At 38.4% G+C, this 21,875-nt stretch overlaps 5 protein-coding genes across 8 annotated transcripts; 2 read left to right on the top strand and 3 right to left on the bottom strand.

Annotated features, from left to right (window-relative positions):
- The first annotated feature begins 105 nt into the window (after positions 1–105).
- mRpL48 (mitochondrial ribosomal protein L48) lies at positions 106–954 on the top strand. The gene has a single exon (XM_022845460.2). The coding sequence runs from the start codon at positions 249–251 to the stop codon at positions 777–779; it is 531 nt and encodes a 176-aa protein (XP_022701195.1). The 5' UTR covers positions 106–248; the 3' UTR covers positions 780–954.
- On the bottom strand, positions 944–5,962 carry LOC111267299 (unconventional prefoldin RPB5 interactor). 3 transcript variants are annotated; one of them, XM_022845458.2, is made up of 5 exons: positions 5,473–5,962; positions 3,653–3,861; positions 2,891–3,020; positions 2,394–2,620; positions 944–1,749 (listed from the first exon to the last, which is right to left on the bottom strand). In XM_022845458.2, the coding sequence occupies exons 2-5, from the start codon at positions 3,796–3,798 to the stop codon at positions 1,200–1,202; spliced, it is 1,053 nt and encodes a 350-aa protein (XP_022701193.1). In that variant the 5' UTR covers positions 3,799–3,861; positions 5,473–5,962; the 3' UTR covers positions 944–1,199. The 3 variants fall into 3 exon arrangements, with proteins under 3 accessions (XP_022701193.1, XP_086827376.1, XP_022701192.1); XM_086971250.1 differs by having other exon boundaries at positions 3,653–3,851; XM_022845457.2 differs by lacking the exon at positions 5,473–5,962 and having other exon boundaries at positions 3,653–4,109.
- Positions 4,267–11,479, top strand: LOC111267302 (uncharacterized). The gene is made up of 5 exons (XM_086971251.1): positions 4,267–5,193; positions 5,325–5,378; positions 6,024–6,170; positions 6,885–7,038; positions 7,341–11,479. The coding sequence occupies exons 2-5, from the start codon at positions 5,375–5,377 to the stop codon at positions 7,456–7,458; spliced, it is 423 nt and encodes a 140-aa protein (XP_086827377.1). The 5' UTR covers positions 4,267–5,193; positions 5,325–5,374; the 3' UTR covers positions 7,459–11,479.
- Positions 11,480–14,660: 3,181 nt separating this feature from the next.
- Positions 14,661–16,506, bottom strand: LOC111267281 (uncharacterized). 2 transcript variants are annotated; one of them, XM_022845428.2, is made up of 4 exons: positions 16,350–16,506; positions 15,786–15,847; positions 15,416–15,523; positions 14,661–15,116 (listed from the first exon to the last, which is right to left on the bottom strand). In XM_022845428.2, exons 1-4 carry the CDS (start codon positions 16,486–16,488, stop codon positions 15,006–15,008), a joined length of 420 nt encoding a protein of 139 aa, XP_022701163.1. In that variant the 5' UTR covers positions 16,489–16,506; the 3' UTR covers positions 14,661–15,005. The 2 variants fall into 2 exon arrangements, with proteins under 2 accessions (XP_022701163.1, XP_086827375.1); XM_086971249.1 differs by lacking the exon at positions 15,786–15,847.
- A 1,364-nt stretch (positions 16,507–17,870) lies between these two features.
- LOC111267280 (uncharacterized) lies at positions 17,871–19,848 on the bottom strand. The gene is made up of 3 exons (XM_022845426.2): positions 19,604–19,848; positions 18,732–18,981; positions 17,871–18,174 (listed from the first exon to the last, which is right to left on the bottom strand). The coding sequence occupies exons 1-3, from the start codon at positions 19,787–19,789 to the stop codon at positions 18,122–18,124; spliced, it is 489 nt and encodes a 162-aa protein (XP_022701161.1). The 5' UTR covers positions 19,790–19,848; the 3' UTR covers positions 17,871–18,121.
- Positions 19,849–21,875: the final 2,027 nt, after the last annotated feature.

The raw sequence follows: 21,875 nt of genomic DNA, 5'->3' as shown, positions 1-21,875 counted from the left end.
TCAACTTCTGCCACCTGTTCGGCTAGTCGTAGGACGAATAATCACTTTATTTATCTCCACCATCAATTCCATCAAGCATTAGCAAAGGACTCTTTCTGTAGCAGTAGACAAGGATGTTGCAAACATTTCGAACACAACATTAATGGAAATGCTATCGCGAATATGCTGTTCGTGTGTAGTGTGCGACCATTGAAAGTATTTTTATTAAAGTCACGTCGGATTTCAGTCTTAGCTGGTGTTCTATCAGGATGCATCGCGTAGCTCTAGTGAGCTTACGGTCGAGCGCTAAGTTCGCACCGATTCGACGGAACGTCGGCAATTTTGAGCCGCCATATCTCAAGCTATTGAAGCCACCAACACCCGTGCATGAGGGCCTGCTGAACATCCAGTTAAAAGGTTATGATTTTGTCGTATTGGAACAACAAACGCGGAGGATCGAGAAATTAGCCGCTCTGCTGAATGTCAGCGTCACCGAAACATGGGCTACGCCATTACAAGCGTTTGAACTTCATACATTTAATCCACAATCAACAGTTGTGGACAAAACCTACAAACTTAATATATACGAACGAAATGTCCAACTGGAAATGCTTCCCGGGATCATAGCGGGAATGCTAATTGACCTAATTCAAAAAAATCTTGCTGCAGGAGTTTCGGTCAGCATCCATAAACATCTGCCAGAACACACCGAAGTTCGGGAGATCCCTGATCTTGAGCTCGAATCATTGGAACGGCAACTCGAAGAAATTAAAAATCCTCCACCGCACAAAAAAATTTAGAAATGGAATAATGAGTTCCCTATATATAAAAGATAATTCTAGTAATAGGCTTTGGTAAAGGAGATGAAAACATAAGAAAAGCTATTATTTCTGAGTAGTAAATGATACATTCCTCCTGCTTAAAGAGTACGTTTACTACATATTCAATATTAATAAAAAGTAAATAATAGATAAACATGTTCATTTTTATTACAAAAATTTGTGTATATCGTCAATCTTTATTTTGCACATTTCGCACATATTTTGGGTTAAGCATTTTTACCACCTTTCGTTTGTTCACTTGTCTGGCGTGAATGACTAAGATACTTTTATGCAAACAGTAACTTAATTATTAGAAACTAAAACAATATATACTTATTACTTAGCTACAGCATTGAACGCCACGGATTTTTCAGTTTGCCTAATTTACAATAACATATTTTACATTCGTGAAGCTTTAAAGCGTGAAATTCTCTTGCTTTGAGGAAAAATGTGTTCCCCAACAGGCTTGCCGCTATAACTACTGCGTTCAACGATTAGACCGGTAAAGGGCGTCTCCTGATCGGCATTATTTTTTTCAGGCTCTTCGTCATCATCGCTATCAATCGCACAGGACTGATAGGAACGTTTTTGTGTCTCTGATTCGCCTTTAAAATGCACATTTTTTAGGTTGATTTCAGATGAGCATTGTTTCAAGATGCTTTTAGGACAGCTTGATGAATTAGGAATAACGGTGTTGAAGCTGGATGAAGGCTTATTGACTACAATGTCGTTCATATCGTCTTTCTCTGGTAATCGAAGCTGCACTTGAACTTCTGATTCATCATGGTCTCTGCCTTGTTGAAATGCTTGTTTCTTTCTCATCTCTTCGTACCGTTCCATCTGTTCCTCCAGTTCAAGTTCTTCAAGCCTCTGCCAAAGTGCCTCCTCGTCAACGTCGTTCGAGACTTTCTTGAGCTCTGTGCGTTCGCGCGCACGTTCTCTACGCACCCTAGGGCAAATTTTTAATTAAGTAGAATGTAAAGTTGTCGATGAGTATAGGAAACTCAAATTATTCAAAGGATAAGCAACCGATATTCTTTAGATATACAAGGCGTATTTTACTGCTGTTATATGTAATGAATTCGAAAGCTTATTAATCCAAGTTTGAACACGAACTAAAAATTTAAGATCTAGACTCGAAAGATCAAAGTATTTCTTCAATTGAATACCAATAACTTTTATAAGTACAGAGGTCAACCAACATTGTTTATCCCGATAACTCAGAATCTTCTTTGATTGCTTTCAAATCCCAGCATAGTTTTTACTGATTCAGCACAATCCATCAAGATCCATAATGCAGATTTGTTTGTGTAATTATGGGCTGCTATGTAATGCTACATAAGGAAAATTTGTACTATGAAAAAAATTTTACGACTTTTCAATCCAGTAGTTTTAACAATAAAAGAAGCATTTGTGCACGTATATCAGCGATCAAAGCAATCGTTGCCAATAAAAACATGTAAGCATGAATTAAAGTGTATCTTCAAGCAAAAATTTAAAAAAGACTAAGAAAAGGTACTAAATACAAACATGCCTTCGCTGTATGAAGCTTATGCTTCTAATGGTAATCAAGTGATATTTGTTGAGTCATACATTTCCAAGTGCTTTTTTCTCCATTCGGCCTCACGCTCTTCATTATATTCCTCATTGATGTCCATGCCATCGTCGCTTTCACTTCCAGCTGCTGGAGTGCCCGTTGCTTTAACAGTGTACTCCTTCCAATGCTTGAAATGCTTGATCTCTTCTTTAGTTTTCTGTTGTCGGGAACGGATTTCTCCAACACGCCGATTTAATATCTCAAGTGCCTTCGAAGCAGTTACCTGCAAAATTACAGTTCATGAATAAAGTTTGGATTAACAATCGATATGTAATGATCAGTGGATGGTTGAAATTAAAAATCTGCGCGCCACCCATCTTTCTACAACTGCAACCTAATGTCTAGTTATGCTCATATTTTAAGCAATTTGCTCTTCAACATGAGGCAGCGAACCAACCGTGTATTTGAATAAGGCGCACTTAGCTTGTTACTAGATAATCAAGTATAACGATCCACCATCTAAGAAAAAAGCGTTTGTATAAAAGATTACCACCTGAACGAGAATTTCAGAAGAAAGCAATACGCTGATTTCATTTGTGTGAATTAGTTGACCTTGAAAGAATCCAACTGAGTTAAGCGGGACTGTCACAGAATGGCTCAGCCTTGTTGGAAGTGTCGTCAATCTATGAACAAAAAAACGAAAATGTTGAATAACTTTAACAGGAATCACTTTGCAAACATTTACTGTAGGCGGCAGGATTTCAACAAAACAAGGAAACATTTTTTTATTTCAAGAATCCACTTAGGGAATCTTAGTCTTCAATGACAAAGCAGCAACTACATACAGATTGCACACTCTTCGTGGAAATATTAAAAACAATAGCACCGATACTGAGCGCTTCCGGAGCAAAATTTGGAAATAATAATTTAGCTTCCTTTGTTTATAGAATGCTCACACAAACATAATATTGTAGCATTCATTAGCATAGATACTTTTCATTTCACACATTGCTATATTTACAAAAATGTATTGAAAATAGTGCTTTCCATCTTCAGTACAAGCAATCGATGGAAGAAATGGTTAGAGTTTAAAAATAAATTTGCTCCAATTTTCTTTAATTTTTCGTTTATCAATCAAGAATTTTTTTGCGTTCATTACGCACGTATTAGTTCTATACACACTATCAGTTAGCAGAGCAGTGTTTCTCTTTGACGAAGAAAGAATATACAAGTAATAATATATTCTACCGCTTTTATTGCCTACGCAAACAAATATGAAATCCTCGCTAACTTTTCTCTCGGTCACCCAACTCACCGTTCTTTAAGTTGCAAATAGTTGCTTTCAATTTCTTTAAGCTCTTTTAACTTTTCTTTGGCTGCTTCTACGGCGGCACTTTCATGAGCCAGCAAACGTTCAATGCATGCATCGCGTACTTTTGAAACGTGTCCACTGGTAGCCATAATTTTTTACCAATTCAAAATTGATGAAAGCCGGTGTTCTTCTCTCTCGATGACTGTAAACAACTGCAAAGTCGGTATGTGCAAGCCTTACTTACGACAACAATGTTCTAAAGACCACCTTACTATCTCATATTCAGATCATCATTTTTACGAGCTGAACACAACTCGAAACTACCTCTTAAATACTTTTTTTCTATCATCGGACTGTTCTCTCACACTGTCCGAATCGCAGAAAAAAAAACAAAAAAGCGCAGTCAACGAAGAAAGAACAGCAGTGCGCGCAGCGCCTGCTTGATGGCCGATAATGACGACAGCGACTCGATGCGGCTGGATTTGTCCGCCAATCAAGATGACTTTAGGTTTGAAATAGTGGCGCGACTCACGACTACAGCACTCACGACCCAAACACTAAAATGTCAATTAGGCGTCAGTATGAACCATTTAGTTAATAGGAACTTCATACCTGAATCTCAAACGTAATAAAAGTTACTCGTACAATAATCTTAAGCATTTCCAATTCCATTTCTGGCGAAAATCACGTTCCAGCATTTCGTGAACGGACAATGAGCGTGTCACCCCCTTAAAAGCATTGAGCTCGTAGGTGCAGCAGCTACTCCATGGCGCTCCTCGTGAGCCCGACGTGGAGCCAGAGCTGTACATGGCCACAAATATAAACATGAGTGGTTACAGTACCATTATGTCTGTCTGCCTGCTGCTAGTTTTGGCTGCCCCATGTAACACACAACTGCAGCAGCAGCCGCGGCAGGGCTGCCTAGTACCTCCATATCCCTTGTGTTCACCCATCTTGCTTTCCCGAGGAGCAGAAGGTGTACGAACGACGGCAATATGTGCCTTATTCGATCCTAGTTCGTTTTCTGTGTTCCCGTGAAGAGTTTTTCCTATTTCTAACCTGCTAGAGTCCAACGTGCAGAGATAGAACCGTGTTTTGGGGCGTTCAGCCCACCCGTTGTAATGCGTAACCTGCCTCGCAGACGACCATTAGGGCTGGGCACAGTGGGAAGAAAGTGGGAAACTCCCAAGATGGAGGTCGTGAGTTAGGCCTATCCTTTTTCGTTCCCAGTGATCTCGGTGAGGCGCAATGATCAGCTGTTCATCAGAGTCGTGCAAATGTGTCCGTATAGTGAGAAGTGGCGCGACGGGTGTCGCGCGGCCCGCGGGCTTGGACTGTGGGAAAATCTAACTGTGCAGTCTATCATGAAGTCTGCTACCGTGAGAGCGGACTTGTTCAAGTGTGTCAAATGACCCGCGATCACCAGTAGCGGCTAGAGTTTCCCAGAGCGACGGCCAGACATCTAGAACGAGCAAGGCCATTCGTTCTCATATGGGAAGCGCGCGTTCGGGGATAACCGCACCACGATATAGATTAGAGAAAGGGCAAGCGTAGATAGAGAGACAACGCCATCATTACACAGCTACTTGCCATTATCACGTCTATTTTATGAGAAGAAGTATATAGGCAAAACTACGAACAACGGCAGACAGTGACCAAGCGCATGTTCTTACAGGTGGTCCGCTTAGCTGAAATATTGCTACAGAACGCCGCTACAACTACGACATGGGTAATTGTACGATAGCTTACACAGTAACTCGACAACGGTGTGATGTGGGACCAGGCTGGCGGTTACGCAGATAATCAACAAGGTTAAACATTACCTTTGCTGTTCCGAAGCACGAGCGTTCTGTTGGGATCTCATACCTGCTTCATTCTTCTCGTCGTCACAGCCACCGCTGCCGACTCTTATCCCGTCCTCAACTATCAAGGCTACGATTCCGACGAAATTGAGATTGTTACTGCATATTGTCATTAATAAATGTGCAATAACGACTTTCACATGGTCTTTTGAAATTTCTGTCTGAAAACTTGAACATGAATAAGTTTTCGAAATCGCAATTCGAAAAATACTTTGCCATTTTATCTCCGTGGTAATACACTAGCAGGCAACCGACGGCGCCCACACGCCGTTGCCACCAGTTGAGATTGCCTTGCTACCTACTCAGCTGAAGATGTTCTTGATTTGTGTTTTTTTAGTGCAAACTACTATAGGTATTAAGAAGAAACTAATAGGCTGAGATAGTGCTCGAGTTACACGAGACGTAATTATGAAATGATTATACTAACTAAATGTCTTCTCGATGGTGCAAAGCAACGTGTGTATGATGAAAACATCTCATAGATTGTAATGTGACGCTGATTCATATTACAGGCGGGGCAATGGATCTTTTACTGAAAAATTTCTCGTCGATGCAAAAGCTCAACATGGACTTCTTGAGTCAAGCAAACCTTCTCCGCAGTTTGGCACCTCCACCACCTGAGCAGAGAGACTTTGAGAGGGTGCCGTCCCCGGGTCCCAGTAAGTCATTATGAGGTATACGATAAGGGTCTTTGTATAAGGACTGAGTACTGATTCTGACATAGAGAACCTTCGTGCGTATTATGCGTTCTCGAAGATATTGGTGTCCAACATCATTTGTGTTCCGTAATGAGATGCTCCGATAAAGGAAAACAACTAAAAACAGACAGGATGGAGAGAATGATATAAAAGTGTCATTTTCTATAGATATTTCTACAGATATAAATATTTAGAGATATCAATAGGAACCTTGGTAATACTACACTACATATAAAGCTGATCTCTACAGCGATATGGGTGACTATTTAGATATAGCTTGTCGCAAAATGTTTATTTGATTTTACGTCAAAATGAACTCTAATTAAAGTATAATAATATTAGTTCACTGCGACGCCCTTGTCTTAGGGTTGTTTTCAATCGATGTTTACTGGCTGTAATGCCTTTGCCACTCGCGCATATTTAATACGCAATGAGTTAAAGGTGTGCATTGTTTTAGACAGACAACAACTAAATGCACATAGCAGTTAAATCGGGCAGCACGCCAACATGGTGTCACCATTGCTGTTACTGTTAGGAGATATGGCCCCATTTGTGCACACACGAACCACCAGAAAGTCCAGTAGTTGATAAGCGGTCCACATGGTAATCGAAAGCATGGCCGCTAGTCATTATGTACGATGTGCTGATTTTCTGGTAACTTTTGTTGCTCTACAGGCTCACCACAGAATCTCTCCTTAAACTCACCGGTGAGTTCCCGGGTAAACGTTTATCATTGTCCCGAGTGCACTTATACGTCTAATAATCGAGCAAACGTGCAGAGGCACGTAAACACGCGGCACCAGATCCCTGAGAAACTATGGCCATGCAGGTGAGTTTGAAATGGAGTTACCAAGGCGAAGTATGCCCTCCTTGCACTAAGATTTCCGTGCCTGTTTCTAATTTATAGACGTTTTTGTTACACATATTTTAAATTATGTATATAGCACAAGTTTCAAATGCGATATAGAATTGGATTGAAATTCATAAATAACAGCAACTGGGTGTATTATTTAATAAGAAACCAAAGTCGTAAGTTATGCGCTCTATTCCACGGAAAATTGTTATCGACCCTTAGTTTGTTTGTAACATGTTGTCTAATAACATAACCGCTGATTTGTATTACGTTCATAGATACTGTACGTATCGAACTCATCGCAAGGATCATTTAAAGTCACATGAGAAGCGTCATGAGAAGAACATGGACCTTACTGGGGAGCCTGGAGTAACGCAGGTCATCGAATTCGATTAAAGTGCCTACATACAACCGCCCTCGTTCTTTCCCAAAAGGAAAAACCGAGGTATCTCTTGATGACGCTTCATAATGACTATGCCACATATTGGCCGACCAGAAAAACCTCATCAGCTGTGTTCACGATAAACTGTGTTCCAACAAGAAATCTCTTATTAGAAATACGGATAGTTATTGACAATTTACAGAAAGACGCATACACACATTAACATAACGGCAGGCAATCATGAAGCTTGCCACACAACGAAAAAAAATACTGCGTACAGAAGATTATTTAGATATATATATACATATATATATATATATTTATATATATAGTAGCGAGGTGTTATAAAAATATGAAATGGACCATTGTCTGAAGACTGAATGATATTGATAATTCCGATGATGACATACTCTAAGTGGGCCCCTTATCTATGGTTTAGAATGCGGGGTTTCTGTATAGTGCAATTCCGAGTACGTGGCAAGCAAGGAACATATCGGGAATAACAATAATATAACACTGCTTACAAATTGTGTTTATGTCAGAAGTTAGGATTTTTACTCCACTTTGTATGATGAGAATAAAAACCACGTGTACGGCGCCATGCACCGGTTAGAGTTTGGAGTGCGAACTGTGGAAAGACGGCTTCACCGAAGTACTTCTGTATTTAGTATATTCGTTCTAGAAACGGACCAGCAATAGACGAAATAAGAAGAAGCAATGGCAGCCTCTTACGCGCTTCATTGTCCAGTGTTGACTTAGCCTCTTTTTAGGCATGGTATTACTAGTTTATTTTAGAAAAGTACTACAAGGAGTATTACGATCATTATTATTATTATTATGCAGAAATAATGTGCGTCATTTAAATAATTTTCCGATCCAATTCTATATATATATATATATATATATATATATATATATATATATATATATATACAGAAAGATGTGTAAAAAAAACTCGTTTTAGACATAAAACAGGAGAGAAGCACACAGGAGGCTGTGTGTGTTGCCGGGTAACATCGCAGGCGTAAATCAGCTGGTAGTTAGATGACAGGAGATATCATGCGAAAGATTAATTGACGAACCTGATTTACGTAGTATGAAGTAAGAGGGAATCTCAGACTACAGCAAACTCAGTTGGGGAATATATTAGTCAACTCCTAAGTCTGGCTGAGCAGATTATTAGCTATTAAAAATAAAACTTGTCAACAATTTAAGGAATCTTTAGAAGCTATTAACAGTATCATTAATTCATCACGAGTTGACCATTAAATCGCGATTTAATGCTGGACTTGTTTATGAGGGTAATTAAATAATCAATTAAGTGATTACATTACATTTATATAAAAAGCTTCTCTGCAGGCTCTTTTGGATCTTATGAAGCGTTTGTTCGTTCATATTTGGTACCTCACTCTTCTATCTTTACAAGTAATAATGAAATCGCATTCTTTGAAGGTTCCTCTAGAGCTGATTTACTGTAGAAGATTCTCTTCTTGGAAGAGTATTCGTAAGCTGACGTCAACAGCGCCGAAAATGATGATAAAAATGAAACAAAAAAAAAGAGGACGTTCTTTATCAAATTCATAGTGCAATAGTGCCTTAGCACGCCTCAAGCAATCCAGCACCTTAACAGCAGATGCAGTATTAATAATAATTACAATATTAATTGACCCTGAGTGCAGATACTTGCATATGTACGATTATCATAGCAGTAATAATATTCGAATATCTATGATGTGAAGCATTATTGTTACAATTTATTAGTGAAGCGGTACAACTACGAAATGGTGCTTGCTAAAGGCGTGCACCAAGAATACTCGAGTGCAAAAATCTCACAGGACTTCCGAGGTCAGGAACGGCAAGGACGAAAATACGTTAAACTTATCAAGACAGAGCGACCTTAAATGTAAAGTGAATTACACGATGCTAATTGTTGTTATGGAGTCAGCCTGTTTAAACCAGCGTCGTATTTTGAAGTTTTCTTAGAAACTGCAAACCACCTAATAACAGTAAAAATACATAACTATCGTTTTACTAAGTATTGCCGATAAACACTGCACACATATTAAACATACTATTGTTTATCTGTGAGCTTCCTTTTCTGTTTGTTGAAACTAGTAAGTCAATAATTGTGAATTATTACTCTAATTTAAATAGCATTACAGTCTGCTTTACTTCGTGTGTAAAACTATCTAAGCTTTGCTCGCTAGATCGTTCAGTTCCGACCCCGGATCCTATCCTTGTATGTAGGCAGTGTATGGTAATATCTATATATATACACAATCACAAAAAAATATGTAGAAATCCTACAGGTGATGTATGCCACGCTCTGCTCAGCTTGCAATTTTTGGCAAGATCTTCTCCTTAAGGATTTTAACATAGTTATAGATTATTATAATTACCATTATTTTTCATGTCCCGATATGATTAATAAATTGAGTGGACAGCAGTACGTATATAGCAAGATGCTAATAGATGCTATCGACGATTATGATGAAAATGATGATAATTATTGCCTATTATGATACTGTTATATTAGTAATTATATTGACGATCATTTATGGCACAAGAACCCTATAAGCAGTGGTGTATATCCTACAAAATCCATACATCCAGATATATGTACCCATGTATTATATTATTATATGCGACACCAAGGAGCGCGTTCGAGCTTGAGTCGGTGTGGGCTGTGATGTTCAGTAGCAGAGAAATTGGGATTAATGCTTTTCAATCGACGTCGCACTATCATAACGTATCTATAATGTCTATGCCAGCTTGACAAAGCCAGGAAGACATACATGTCCGGTGGGTTTTGGAAAGTGTTTTATTGCATCGGTTGCTATATTTACCTGTTTCCTCTACGTGCAATTATCGCTTACATTGGGTGTAGAAGGATACGAAAAATGACTTGCACTTCCCTTCGCATAAAAACGGATTTCAAAAACTCCAAACAGAATTTATTGTATGGAATGTGCATATCTATTACTAAATTTATAACATTTTTCTAATCACTTCGTTATCAATTGTATGCACGTTGTAGATCATTTGTAACCGCATGCTTCGTCGCTTATAGTTAACTAGCTTCAGTTATCTTCATGCGACATCGCTTTATCGATGAGAGCAAATGCAGCCTCCCATTTTTCGCCTAGTTTTGTATAGAACACGCTGTCGACAAAATGTACTTTTTCAGCTCCTATTTTCCCTTACTTTTCTAGATCCCAACCACCCAATGGCAGGTACGGCAACGAAACTCAAGTGTTGCATTGGGCCAAATGTTAAAGAATTCTCATTACCCACTCTGGTCGACGACCAGTATTACAATTCAGTATTACTGCAGATATGCGTTCGCTTTTTAATACCGATACGACTATTAATATTATGATTATTATTAGAGTGACCATAAATAAGGAGCTGTAATACTCTAACAGTCGCCTGCGCTACCATCGCAGAAGAGGGACTGATGCGTTACTCTATACGATAAGTTTACTATTACGATTATCATAAAGATATTATTATTATTATGGATCATCTTTGTATATAACCGAAACTGAACCAATACATATTATACACACATGAGGAAGATAAGGACCAGGATGCACCAAACATATGGAGAATGAAATAAGACAAAGGTGAATGCAAGCCTAAAATGCACGACAACTAATGACTGTTAACAATTGATGAGAGAAAAAACCGACCGTCAAAAAAGTTGATATGCTTTGAGTCGGTCAGATAGAAACATAGTACATAGACACAGCGAACAGAAAAACGACAGAGGAAATGCACGAGTTTAAAGGGTCTGAGAGCAACGAGGTAAATGATTTCCATTACGCAATGTTACGTTACTGGGTTCCATGCGTCTTGCTGGTTAAAAGTTTTTAATGCAATAATAACAATAGTAATGACGAGAGCAGCGATGAAAGCAAATGATGAGGTTGTAGACAATGGAAATAATGACGCAGAAAGTGGTGCAGAAGGCTAGAAGAGATGAGAATTAATTAACAACGAATAAAACATATTGGTTATAATATCGAAGCAACATTTGTCGTTATCTTTAATGCTTTCTTTCATATTTCGCCTTAAATAGTGTAGTAATATCCGCATATCCATGTAGCGTCTACCATTGTTTAAATGGAGCATATTCAAAGCTTTATTGCTACACCAGATTGGCTAAAATTGCTTCCAGTCCCGCCAACGGTAATACCAAACCTTGTGACGCTCTTGGGACGGAAAGTGGCTCAGTTTGACCGGAGGCTAAATGTCGTAAAAGCTAACGTGCTCAACAGACTCATTCGATACTCTCGCCGCTCGAAATAGGAGCTACCAGGAGTAAGTGCCGTCATAGATACATCAACAGGCGACAAAACTGCTCATTAGTACCATAAAATTAATCGGGTGAAAAATCAACTTCTTTAACTTATCACAAAACTACCTGGGCTCTTGTGTGCGGATCATTCTTTATGGCTCACCAAATTTGCGTGACCAACCTACCTCATTACTAGCTAATAGAGGTTTACAACATACATTTATGTAACAAGAAAGAGGCGCTGCTCGAAGTTGTTTTTTTTTAAACGATTGCATCAGCCAAGTATAAAGATGCGGCCCAGGTGCCCCGTAGTAGATTTTGAAATCTGGTTGTTTATGGTACATTATTTTCTAGCTGTCGCGGCAAGAGAGGTCAACACCCTTATGGCAAGTCACTTCAGCGGCTGTGAAACGTTACGTCTGAACGAACTCCAATGTTTTGTGTATGCTGAGCTCATTATCTTTGCTGGCGTAAGTTAACGAAGAAAATAATATTTTTCTTGAGTGAACTAATATAGAGGATGAAATGAAAATTTCCCGACCGTTTGAAAACGGTCAGTTTAGACCTCAAAAGGTTTAAATGTTTACTACGATTTACTTTCTTGCTATTTTAACATATATAGAACAACAACTCTGAAATTGCCAATTTTTTTTTCAAACTTTGAGGCAACGATTGTCCCAAATTGCGTATTCATTTACTCAAATAGGTTATTTTTTAGCCGGCGAATTATAACGCTGATCAACTGCTAACAAATGTTAATGGATCTAACATTTAAATCTTCCGGGACAAAATATGTTTGTTCAGTCGCAGCGTTCCGCAAATGTTGTGACCTTAAAATCTAATAGCATTGGGTTCTTCAGTAAAGGCTTTTATTGTGATGGATTCTTGACGTTCACAATATTTAACTGTCCTTAGTTTTTTTGGGTCTGGTTGTTTGGGCTGCGTATATTACAGTTAAATCATAAGCCTTATACATACCACAGATGAACCGCATGTATCTGAGAAAAAAGCATCTTGAAAAGAATCTAATACTCGAAGTTTCAGTCCTAAATCTGGGCATCACGGAATAAAATAATAGCACCAAGCACGGACCAAATATTCTAGTCTAACTAGTAGCCGTTTGTCATGTCCAGCTTATGGTACTACCATCATCATAGTACTATTAGAGATGTTCTAAACGATAACTTGGGTTAGTTAACTACATATTTCGTATTTCTGTGTTGATTACTTTTTCCAAGTGGGTGTTAAAGAAGAAGTTTGCCAAAAGTGGGTCCGAATCAACTCAGTTCCAGTCTTCTAATAGACTAATTCTTCTAGTGGCACGTATTTTTCAAAGAATATTGTCACTATCAGAAATGGTGTAAAAACAAAACTGGATTTAATTTTTTGAATGCTGAAGGCTAATCCTAAAATTGGAAGATGTACACGAGTCGGCTATTTGAATAAAACGCATTGACTGGCGGTCAGTTAAATCAAATGTTTTCGAATCAACAAACGAGTTCAACGAAATATTACAGTTAGAAAAATCTGTTATTTATCTTACTTTGTTTGACATTACTCGCACGCACTACCTTCTCTGCATCCATTATTTATGACCCAAACCTGATTGCACCTTTTAGCAACCTTATTCCAATTCGCAAAAAAATTCGCTGTGGAATAATTCTACGGAATTGTCCTATTATGAGCGTCCGCACGCTTGTTACAGTTTTTTGTCTAAAGGCGGTGGAGGAGAAATCGCTATGGTTTGCAGGGAGAACTCGCTCTTTAATGAAATCAAATCAACGTAGGTTATTCTTTACAAAATGGACGATCAAGTAAAAAAACAGTGAATCACATTTTTTGACTTGTAATATATGTTTTAGGGTGGGAGCTTTAGTCAACTATTCGTAAATTGTGGCCATTTTAATCGTGGTAAAACTTTGCTTGAATGTATTTAAAATACCGTATGGAGCGTGTGAAAATTAAAATAGAATTGGACCAGCTCAGAATAACCAAAAGCTGAACCTCGATATGTGCAGAGATCTAGTTCTTGACCGCTTCAATGCAACAATTCAATATAATATACTTTAATGAAAATCAATTAATCTGCTCATTTAATACAGCAACCTCGTTAATTAAATACCGGTACTATACTGCCGAAAGGCAACGTTATCATTGAGTTCATCATTAAACATAAATAACAAGCGTAGTTTACAATGTCATTAAATAAATAGAAATATTCACTTCTCTTTGTTCATTGGAAATACTTGATATATCATTAACGAATACGAATGAGGTTTTTTTCTACTAATATATTTGGTAGAGGTTCATTGCTGATCTCCGCTTTCCTCACGGTGGCAAATATTACACTCAATATTACAATTCGGGCTTGAAACACCGTTTTTTTTTCAAAAATGATTAGTGTCAACCAATTTTAATACACCCTGCCGCGTACGTGCAATAAAAGAAAGTACACCTACAATGATATCACAAAACTTAAACTTGTGTTTTTTATTTACTCTTGCGAACGAAATTGCGAGCAAGCAAAAACAGATAAGTACATGTTGGGTTTCTTTATTTAATCACACGTTAATTATATTATACTATTACCTTAGTTATAATATTAATGTGAAAATTGCATTGGTCGTGCTTAATAGCTACTACGGTATACTCTACGATGTCGGGACTGCAATAGCCGTATCAGGTAAACGCAGACAAAGAAAAATCTATTGAATATTTGTAAAATCTTGGAAATATGCTAACGCAGAGGGCTCCACTAATGAAGCCAAGGCTAATCGGTAATTGACGCCTATTATAGACATATAGAATGTGTTCTGCTCATCTCATATAGAAAATTCTTTAATTAAAAGATAAAAAAAAATACTTCAAATTAGCCCTTAAAGTGTACATTCTTAATGTGAACTAAATAGACTATGATAACAAATTAACGCAATGATTTTATTGTGAGCCTATAAGTGTAACTAATTAGGATTATGCAGTGTTAGCTATCTCTATAACAATCACAATTAAAGCACGTATTTTCACTTACTGGCATTGCGTAATACACGAAGAGTAAACGAAAAGGCCGGGTTTATATTTGGGAAAACCTCGTCCTTAGAATGTGACAGATGAAACGTTTATGCAACGTAAACAACTATATATAAGTAGACAGATTGCAGGCCCTTCGACCAAATATAACGGGCTCATTTGTTCAATTACTTTACTTTGCGCTCTACAATAGATGGGAAGCCGCGTAATCACTGGCGTGATCGACAATGCAAACTACGCAATGTCTCTAGCGTACAGGTGTTCGTATTTCTCAACGCAGTTCCAACCAACGAATCGGGCGGTCGGTTGTAAATTTTTGTCGAGCTCTTCGATCCAGTTTTGTAACTGAAAGGTTGTTACAGAGTCCGCACTGCATTATTCGGTACTTCGAGTTCATTGTTGAGTTTACTGATGGATGTTAGTGATTGACCGCCTGCTACCAAATGATTCATTAATTAGTCAGACAAATGAAACTACACTGTCTCTAGGGCATTGTAAATATCGCAAAGCTAGGAGAGACACAGTGCAAGGTTCGCACACGGTACTAACCATAGTATGATTCTGATCAAGGTTCATACGGAACGATAAAAAAAAAACAACATTATTCCAGTTTATTGCAAAAGCTACACAAACTAATATCTTACAAGCATGAATCCGTCGTAATTGTTGTTTTGACAGATTATTCTGAGACACTCGCTAAGTGACAGTCCACCAAATAGTTCGGAGAGTGTAGTCCTGAACTCTTCGGTATACTGAAAATTTGTAGAATGCAGAAACTGTATGTAGATAAAGTTTTTGCTTTACTGAACATTCTCTTGAAGATGTACATGTCAGTCTTCACTGTGTCGCTTAGCTTTTTGAGTTCCATTTGATACGTAAAATAACGTCAACCTAAACTTAAGTCTGTGGCCATAATAAACAACTCGGATTCATTAATCCGTATTGTGAACTTCTGGAGTTGACCTTTGTTTACGTTTCTTAGATCCGAACTACGCGTACGCAATATTTACTTACATCCTTTGGTAGAAAGCTAAGAGTGCAATCCGTAACTAATCGAACGACATCCGTACTGTAAACTGAAAATCTGAGTTAGCTAATAAATAGCATCGACTTCAGTATCTAAATCGATAAAAGGTACTCCAGCATCAGAATAATTGTCCATTGTTTGTTTAGAGGATATAGTTGCAAAGGCTTCTTATTTACAAATAAAGTGTTGCCGCTAAAAGTACAAAGGTCTGATCTGGTTGAGCATTCGAAAGCCACTAACGCCAATTCATCCTCGTGTCTTCTCCTTTGAAATTGCATATGGCAGGCAATCTATGGTGGAAGTCATTTAGGTTTTGTAAGGTTTTTTTGCATTCAAAAACACAGAAATTAATCCTGATGACTTGATACGTACTCAGATGATAAACTAACACAAGTACAATCAAAGAAGTCATTTCTTGTCACAATGGTTCTGATGATTATAGGATGTGGCTGACAATATGCATACGGCTTTTTACAGGAATACGCGCAAGGCTAGTTTCTAACACTGGCAATCATTAACATACCGGATTAAGTTTCATGACAGACACCTACTGCAAAAATTAAAGTCAGGTACATTGGTCATCTTATACTCGTCCGAAAGAGTTTGTCCGTTTAGACAGTACACTCGTTCAGTGGACAGATACATGGCTATTATTACAGACAACATCCACATAACGACCTTAGGGAACATTATCGCAATGTCGACGACGAGAAACACAACAGTGTTAAAAATGTTTAGACAAATGGCTTGTTACACTTTTATAAATGCCAAAGTACTTTTTTATGCTAGGCCTTGTTTGCGTTTTTAGACAAGTTTTCCTTGGAAAGTTGGTTTTAATTTGTTTGATCAGCAGGAGTCAATAGAAAGATGAAATGGAAATTTACACAGCATCGTGTCTCTATGGGTGATTTTATTTTGAGACTACACTTGAGAGTGCTATATAAATCGGTGCTAGAAAAACTGGCCTTTCAAACGCTTTTGAAACTTAACAAAAGAAAAGTTTATAGCAAATTTTATATATTAGTATCACATAAGTGATACATGTTATTATGCAAGTAAATGTATGAAACAAGCATAGAAATTATAAAACCTACATTTTAACCGCGTGTCATATTGCTTTATCGTAAGCCATCTCGAGCGACCGAGGACCCCAAAGCCATCGAGATACCAGCTTTAACTTCCAGTTGAAGCTTAGTGATCTTGATATTCGCGGTAGTTCGACATACCGTTGTGCTTAAATAACGTAAATGTTATCCAAATCACTCGTGATTGAAATCAAGTCGATCTGTGCCACGAAAATAGTTTTTTTTTTTTTAATTACATATCAACGGATCGTCTTAACATTGGCAAAAAATGTTTTCAAAAAAAAACATCCTGATCACTCGAATGTACGCGGAATATCGAGCTGTTTGTAATGCTAGATATGTGCACCCTGAGCGCATTTACTTCTAAATGAAGTGCCGATGTTCCTTATTCTTCATGAAGAGCACAGGAAAGAGCGGCAGTTAGAAGGAAAGAAAAAGGAAGCCTAAAATTAAGTAATTTCAAATAAAGTATGAGCAGCTAAAAGATCCGCAACGGGATTACTTCTCGTTGCAACACCACATTAGTTATTATGCAAGCTTAGAAACGGAAAGAGAATATTGCCAATATATGAATAGGCATATATAAAAATAAATAATATTACTGACCATGAATATAGGCGTTGTTCGAGTCCAGTTAGTTTTGGGGTTTTAGAAAGAGTTTCTCTAAGGGAGTGGGATCCGTGTTATAGTTCATAGTATATCTCGAAAATTGCTGCTTCTCGTGTAATAAAAAGCTCCGAAATGAGTATTCAACTCATTTCTAGTTTTTGATGAACCTATACAAATTAGATTCTCAAAAACTGGTATTTTTACCATAATGTCAATGGCATGTCATACGGCAGTTTTCTTTTGTCTGCGAAATTCGCTTCATGTTTTCCTTGCTCTGATCCGTACCCCCCTCAACGCAATGGACTAAAACTTACTGTACTCGCTAACCTAGCTTCAGATTACAATTATATAACGACGAGTAAAAAAGAGCACGGCATATTTTGTTGCTAGGAGAAATATATTTATTGGGAGACGAGGTACACGAGTATCTTTTCGGAGTGACGGGTGAAATCCCCAGAAAGCATGTCAGAACGAGTTGAAGGTTGAATAAGTGTGAGATCTGATCTCGTTAAAAGTTGGTTTTGGCCAACGGCAGTTGACTCGGGAAGAGCAGCAAGCCGCTCGCGCTGTCGCGGCACCAGAAGAAATTCCGAAATATATAGCCGATTTTTCAAGCAAGTAGAAAAGGATCACTTCTGAAGATTGTGCGTCCCGAACGAACATACTTTGAAGAAGCATCCTTCTGAAATAGGCCACACGAAATATTATACAATAAAAGGTTTATAAGAATCTTTTTCACATGAACTCGCACGTCTATTTTTAGGGTAGTGTGTTTGTATCCATTTTAGAGAAACATTGTGCTTGGGTTAGATGAGCAATGCTCGGTGTTACTAATATTGGCGTCGAATAAAGAAAATTTCAGGCGTTATATACTAAGTAATGATGTCAATAGCTATCAAAATTAATACAATGCTTGATGGTAGTATCGTACGTAAAAAAAAAAAGACTTAATTAAGCAGACTTAAAAACTTCACGGTATCTAGCATTAATTAGCACATTGTCGTTTCACCTTCCTGGCGAAAACACGAATATTAGGGTAAAGAGACTCACTATTTATCAGTTTACTAAGCCTAAAACCTATACAGTGTTGCATTGATTTGGACTCATAGTAAGCATTCACAATGTACGATCAAAGCCTTCGGACCTGATTTGCAAGAACCGCATGACATGATTCTGATAAAGAAGCACATACGATTTTATGTTTATAACACGCTTAGAACAATATTGGTTTATTCGTACTTGATCCAATGGCGACTTTGGTATCTCCGCCGACGTCGATAATATCCCCGCTGGTAACGTCATCGCCGCTGGCTTTCACACCCCGCAGAAAACGACCCGATCGCCGCGCCATCATGCGAAGTCCGTCTTCAGACGTAGAGACAAGACGCGCCATCATAGCTGGCGAAGGTGGAAGCGAAAACCCCCAAGAAGTACTGCGCCACGGGGTAACATTTGATTCCGACGCTAAAAGCTGAAGAAGATTTTTGGCCTGTAGAACGAAAAATATGAGTTACATGTGGCTCGTAAAAAACGATCAAGGAATCAAAATCTTATTACAGTCTCAACTGAAGTATCAGAGTCTGGATAAGTTGTAAACACCATACTCTGAATAAAACCTGATTCTGATTTACCTATAGGTTAGCGATAGCGGGTAGGTGCTCGCCCACTTTTTTTAGACACACCTAATTTTTAGAGTCAGCAAGCAAACGGTATAACACGATAATGTCCAGCTTTTTATTATATCATGAGTTCGGAAAACTACCTAAGCGCCCTCGTTATGCCAGTTACAGCCGTCAAACCAACTAGCTGAGTATTAGCTGCACATTGCCTATATCACCTGTTGGATATGGTGCAAATAGTCACCTTCAACATAGAAGACATAAAGGTTGCTTGTCTATGAGGCACTGCGAGCACTTCTTGCCTTTGGTACTAGTGCTTCAGAGACTCCATAACCGGGAGATATCAGACATTTTAAGTCTAGGGTGGATAACGGCCAAAACCTAATACATAACGGATTTATTGATCGGTCAGCTTTACTTCTAAGTTCATTCAAACATAATTTGCGCTATGTGATTGTATAGTAGTTATCAAAGCATCGTAAATCAACTCACTCGGTTGATTGCGGTCGCGCTGATCGGAAGCACATCGGAGCTTATTTGAGCACTAGATTCCCTTTGGTCTTCGGACCTCCGCTGAGTTGCCAAATCATCAAATCTGACCGCTTGAGCGCCTAAAGATTGCAAGATCATCAAGGCGCACGCTGCAGCCAAGAGTACTGTTCGCCACAGAGTCCACATCACGAAAAGAGGCTTTTGTTTGGATATAGCGGACGTTTATATGCTTTGTCCGACTAATCGTGAGGACACAGCTTTTCAAGGAGCATGCGTCCTGCTTACCGATGGTCCGATATTGCAAACCCTTCTTTCTAATAAGGCCGCAAGAGCGGACTCTGTTGTGGATATCCGTTTTCTATGATGCAGAATCCGCCATCGCGGTTGTGGCATTGTTCGTCACAGGTACTCATAGCTAGGTCGCATTAAATGCAGCACTGACTTCTATATATCTACGTATGGAAAGACTAGGAAGCACATATGGAGAATAAAAAACGAATGTCTGTACAATCCAGAGGAGAGTCCTTGCTTTCCGCTTTCTGTCCAGAACTTGTTCACTGATGCTCCATATTTCTTCATCAAAGAGCTGAATCTATTCGTCGTCCATACACCCGCGGACCTGCCGCCCCGAATCATTCTGGCTTGCCTCCATCGTAGTTTTTATCTGATTTGTGCGTCCTACTGATTAATCTCCTACAGCAATCGGGCTCATATCGGGAGTAGGACAAGCGGCTTATATTCACAGAGCCTACTACCCATGTGGTATAATCAGCAGCCATATTTATTACCCTGCTACTATTATTATCAAGCAGGCATACACATATAGCTAGGTAATAGCCCAAGGTAGCTAAATTTAACTAAATCAAATGTATTATTCGTAAATCGTAAAATTTTCACCCTTCCATATTGACCATACGCTTTACTTAATCATTTTACAAAATCTATATTTATGTCCCTTATAGGCATAGTTCAACCTATGTATCGATCAGTTTCCCTAACGTCTTTTTACCTATCTATAATGGAGTTTTCTCGTAAGAAACTGTTTCACATGTTGTCTTGGGGTTTTTAAGCTTCAGTCTGAAAATGTGCAATGCTTAAACCTGCGATAAATGTGGTAGCTCTATAAGTAATAGCTGAATCTGCACGGAAAGGGCCACGATTGACTAGTCGCCATTGGCAATATACAATACAATGCGATATGTATGATGATACAGACAAATGAAAATACGTTATTGCTGAACTGGAACGGTAGTTTTTACACTGTCGTATAAAACTGCGATAAAAAAAGAAGGCTCCTGATAGCAATGGCACTCAGATTCAAAAGAGATGTAGTAGAAACGTGGAAAAGCCAATCATCTCGATGTAAGAACTTGCCCTATTCCGCTCGAAGATGGTGTAAGATACGGCAAATTGTATAGCGGAAAAAAAATCGATTGTGCTAGTTTTCATTATGAGATGCGTGTTGAGTTAACACAGAGAACAGAGATGGAAACGAGTAAATGGTTTGCAACAAAAAAGACATACATAGATTACATCTAATTTATACCAATTATAGATATAAATAAAGTCTGAAAGTGAATTAATCATAAAAATTCATAGTGGTATATGTACCGACATCTTAACTTGAATTTAATCTTTATGCTGAAAAGTAACGCTACTGCTGTCGATTGTCGAGATGTGACGTTAACCGAAGATTCTCAAGTCTTCTGTCACATGGAGACAGCTACCTCCACCTCATGTTTGGTCTATTGTCGACACATTAGAGTATACCCAGCACATGGTAAAATGTCAATCGCGCTAGACACGTTCGAACAGAGTTCTTTAGGAGCACCACCTTATGCTACGATTTGCCATTGAATTGACAATATATTTGTAAAATTATCTAAATTGATAGATTGGAAGGACTCATTGTAATAGTGTCTGATTGGCCTCTCAATGCTGGACAGGCTACTACCCAAAGCTTGTTTTACCGTCTCAACGATACATAAATTTCTGCAAGGGTCACTTGCCTCAATTTAATGAAAGTTTTCTCAACGAGCCGGAAAGAATTTAAGGCTATTGTGCTATCTGGCTGAGGCCATATAGGGTGATTTATGATCGCTACACACAGACTGTGTGGACTGCCGAAAAGCTATTAACCGTTTTAAGCCAAAATCGATGACAAATATAAATTTCCTATACTGTTAAATAATATTACTAAATTAAATATCCACCCTTTCGATCTATAACCTTCTGCCGTTTTTAAATACTGTACTATTATTATGTGGCTTTT

This window comes from Varroa jacobsoni, unplaced genomic scaffold, assembly GCF_002532875.2.
Source record: "Varroa jacobsoni isolate VJ856 unplaced genomic scaffold, vjacob_1.0 scaffold_1167, whole genome shotgun sequence".
NCBI lineage: Eukaryota > Metazoa > Arthropoda > Arachnida > Mesostigmata > Varroidae > Varroa > Varroa jacobsoni.
The sequence above is the reverse complement of the archived record's forward strand: the minus strand, read 5'-3'. Positions and strand labels throughout refer to the sequence as shown.

Coding starts and splice junctions, on each gene's coding strand:
- LOC111267280 (XM_022845426.2), bottom strand. CDS start 19,789: ATGTGGACTCTGTGGCGAACAGTACTCTTGGCTGCAGCGTGCGCCTTG. Junction 18,982..19,603: donor GCGCGACCGCAATCAACCGA/GTGAGTTGATTT, acceptor TTCGTTCTACAG/GCCAAAAATCTTCTTCAGCT. Junction 18,175..18,731: donor CAAAGTCGCCATTGGATCAA/GTACGAATAAAC, acceptor GGCCTATTTCAG/AAGGATGCTTCTTCAAAGTA.
- LOC111267302 (XM_086971251.1), top strand. Junction 6,171..6,884: donor GGTGCCGTCCCCGGGTCCCA/GTAAGTCATTAT, acceptor GTTGCTCTACAG/GCTCACCACAGAATCTCTCC. Junction 7,039..7,340: donor GAGAAACTATGGCCATGCAG/GTGAGTTTGAAA, acceptor TTACGTTCATAG/ATACTGTACGTATCGAACTC.
- LOC111267281 (XM_022845428.2), bottom strand. CDS start 16,488: ATGTTCCCTAAGGTCGTTATGTGGATGTTGTCTGTAATAATAGCCATG. Junction 15,848..16,349: donor ACCTGACTTTAATTTTTGCA/GTAGGTGTCTGT, acceptor TCAGATTTTCAG/TTTACAGTACGGATGTCGTT. Junction 15,524..15,785: donor TTAGCTTTCTACCAAAGGAT/GTAAGTAAATAT, acceptor ACAAATTTTCAG/TATACCGAAGAGTTCAGGAC.
- LOC111267299 (XM_022845458.2), bottom strand. CDS start 3,798: ATGGCTACCAGTGGACACGTTTCAAAAGTACGCGATGCATGCATTGAA. Junction 3,021..3,652: donor TATTTGCAACTTAAAGAACG/GTGAGTTGGGTG, acceptor TTTTGTTCATAG/ATTGACGACACTTCCAACAA. Junction 1,750..2,393: donor AGAAAAAAGCACTTGGAAAT/GTATGACTCAAC, acceptor AATTTGCCCTAG/GGTGCGTAGAGAACGTGCGC.
- mRpL48 (XM_022845460.2), top strand. CDS start 249: ATGCATCGCGTAGCTCTAGTGAGCTTACGGTCGAGCGCTAAGTTCGCA.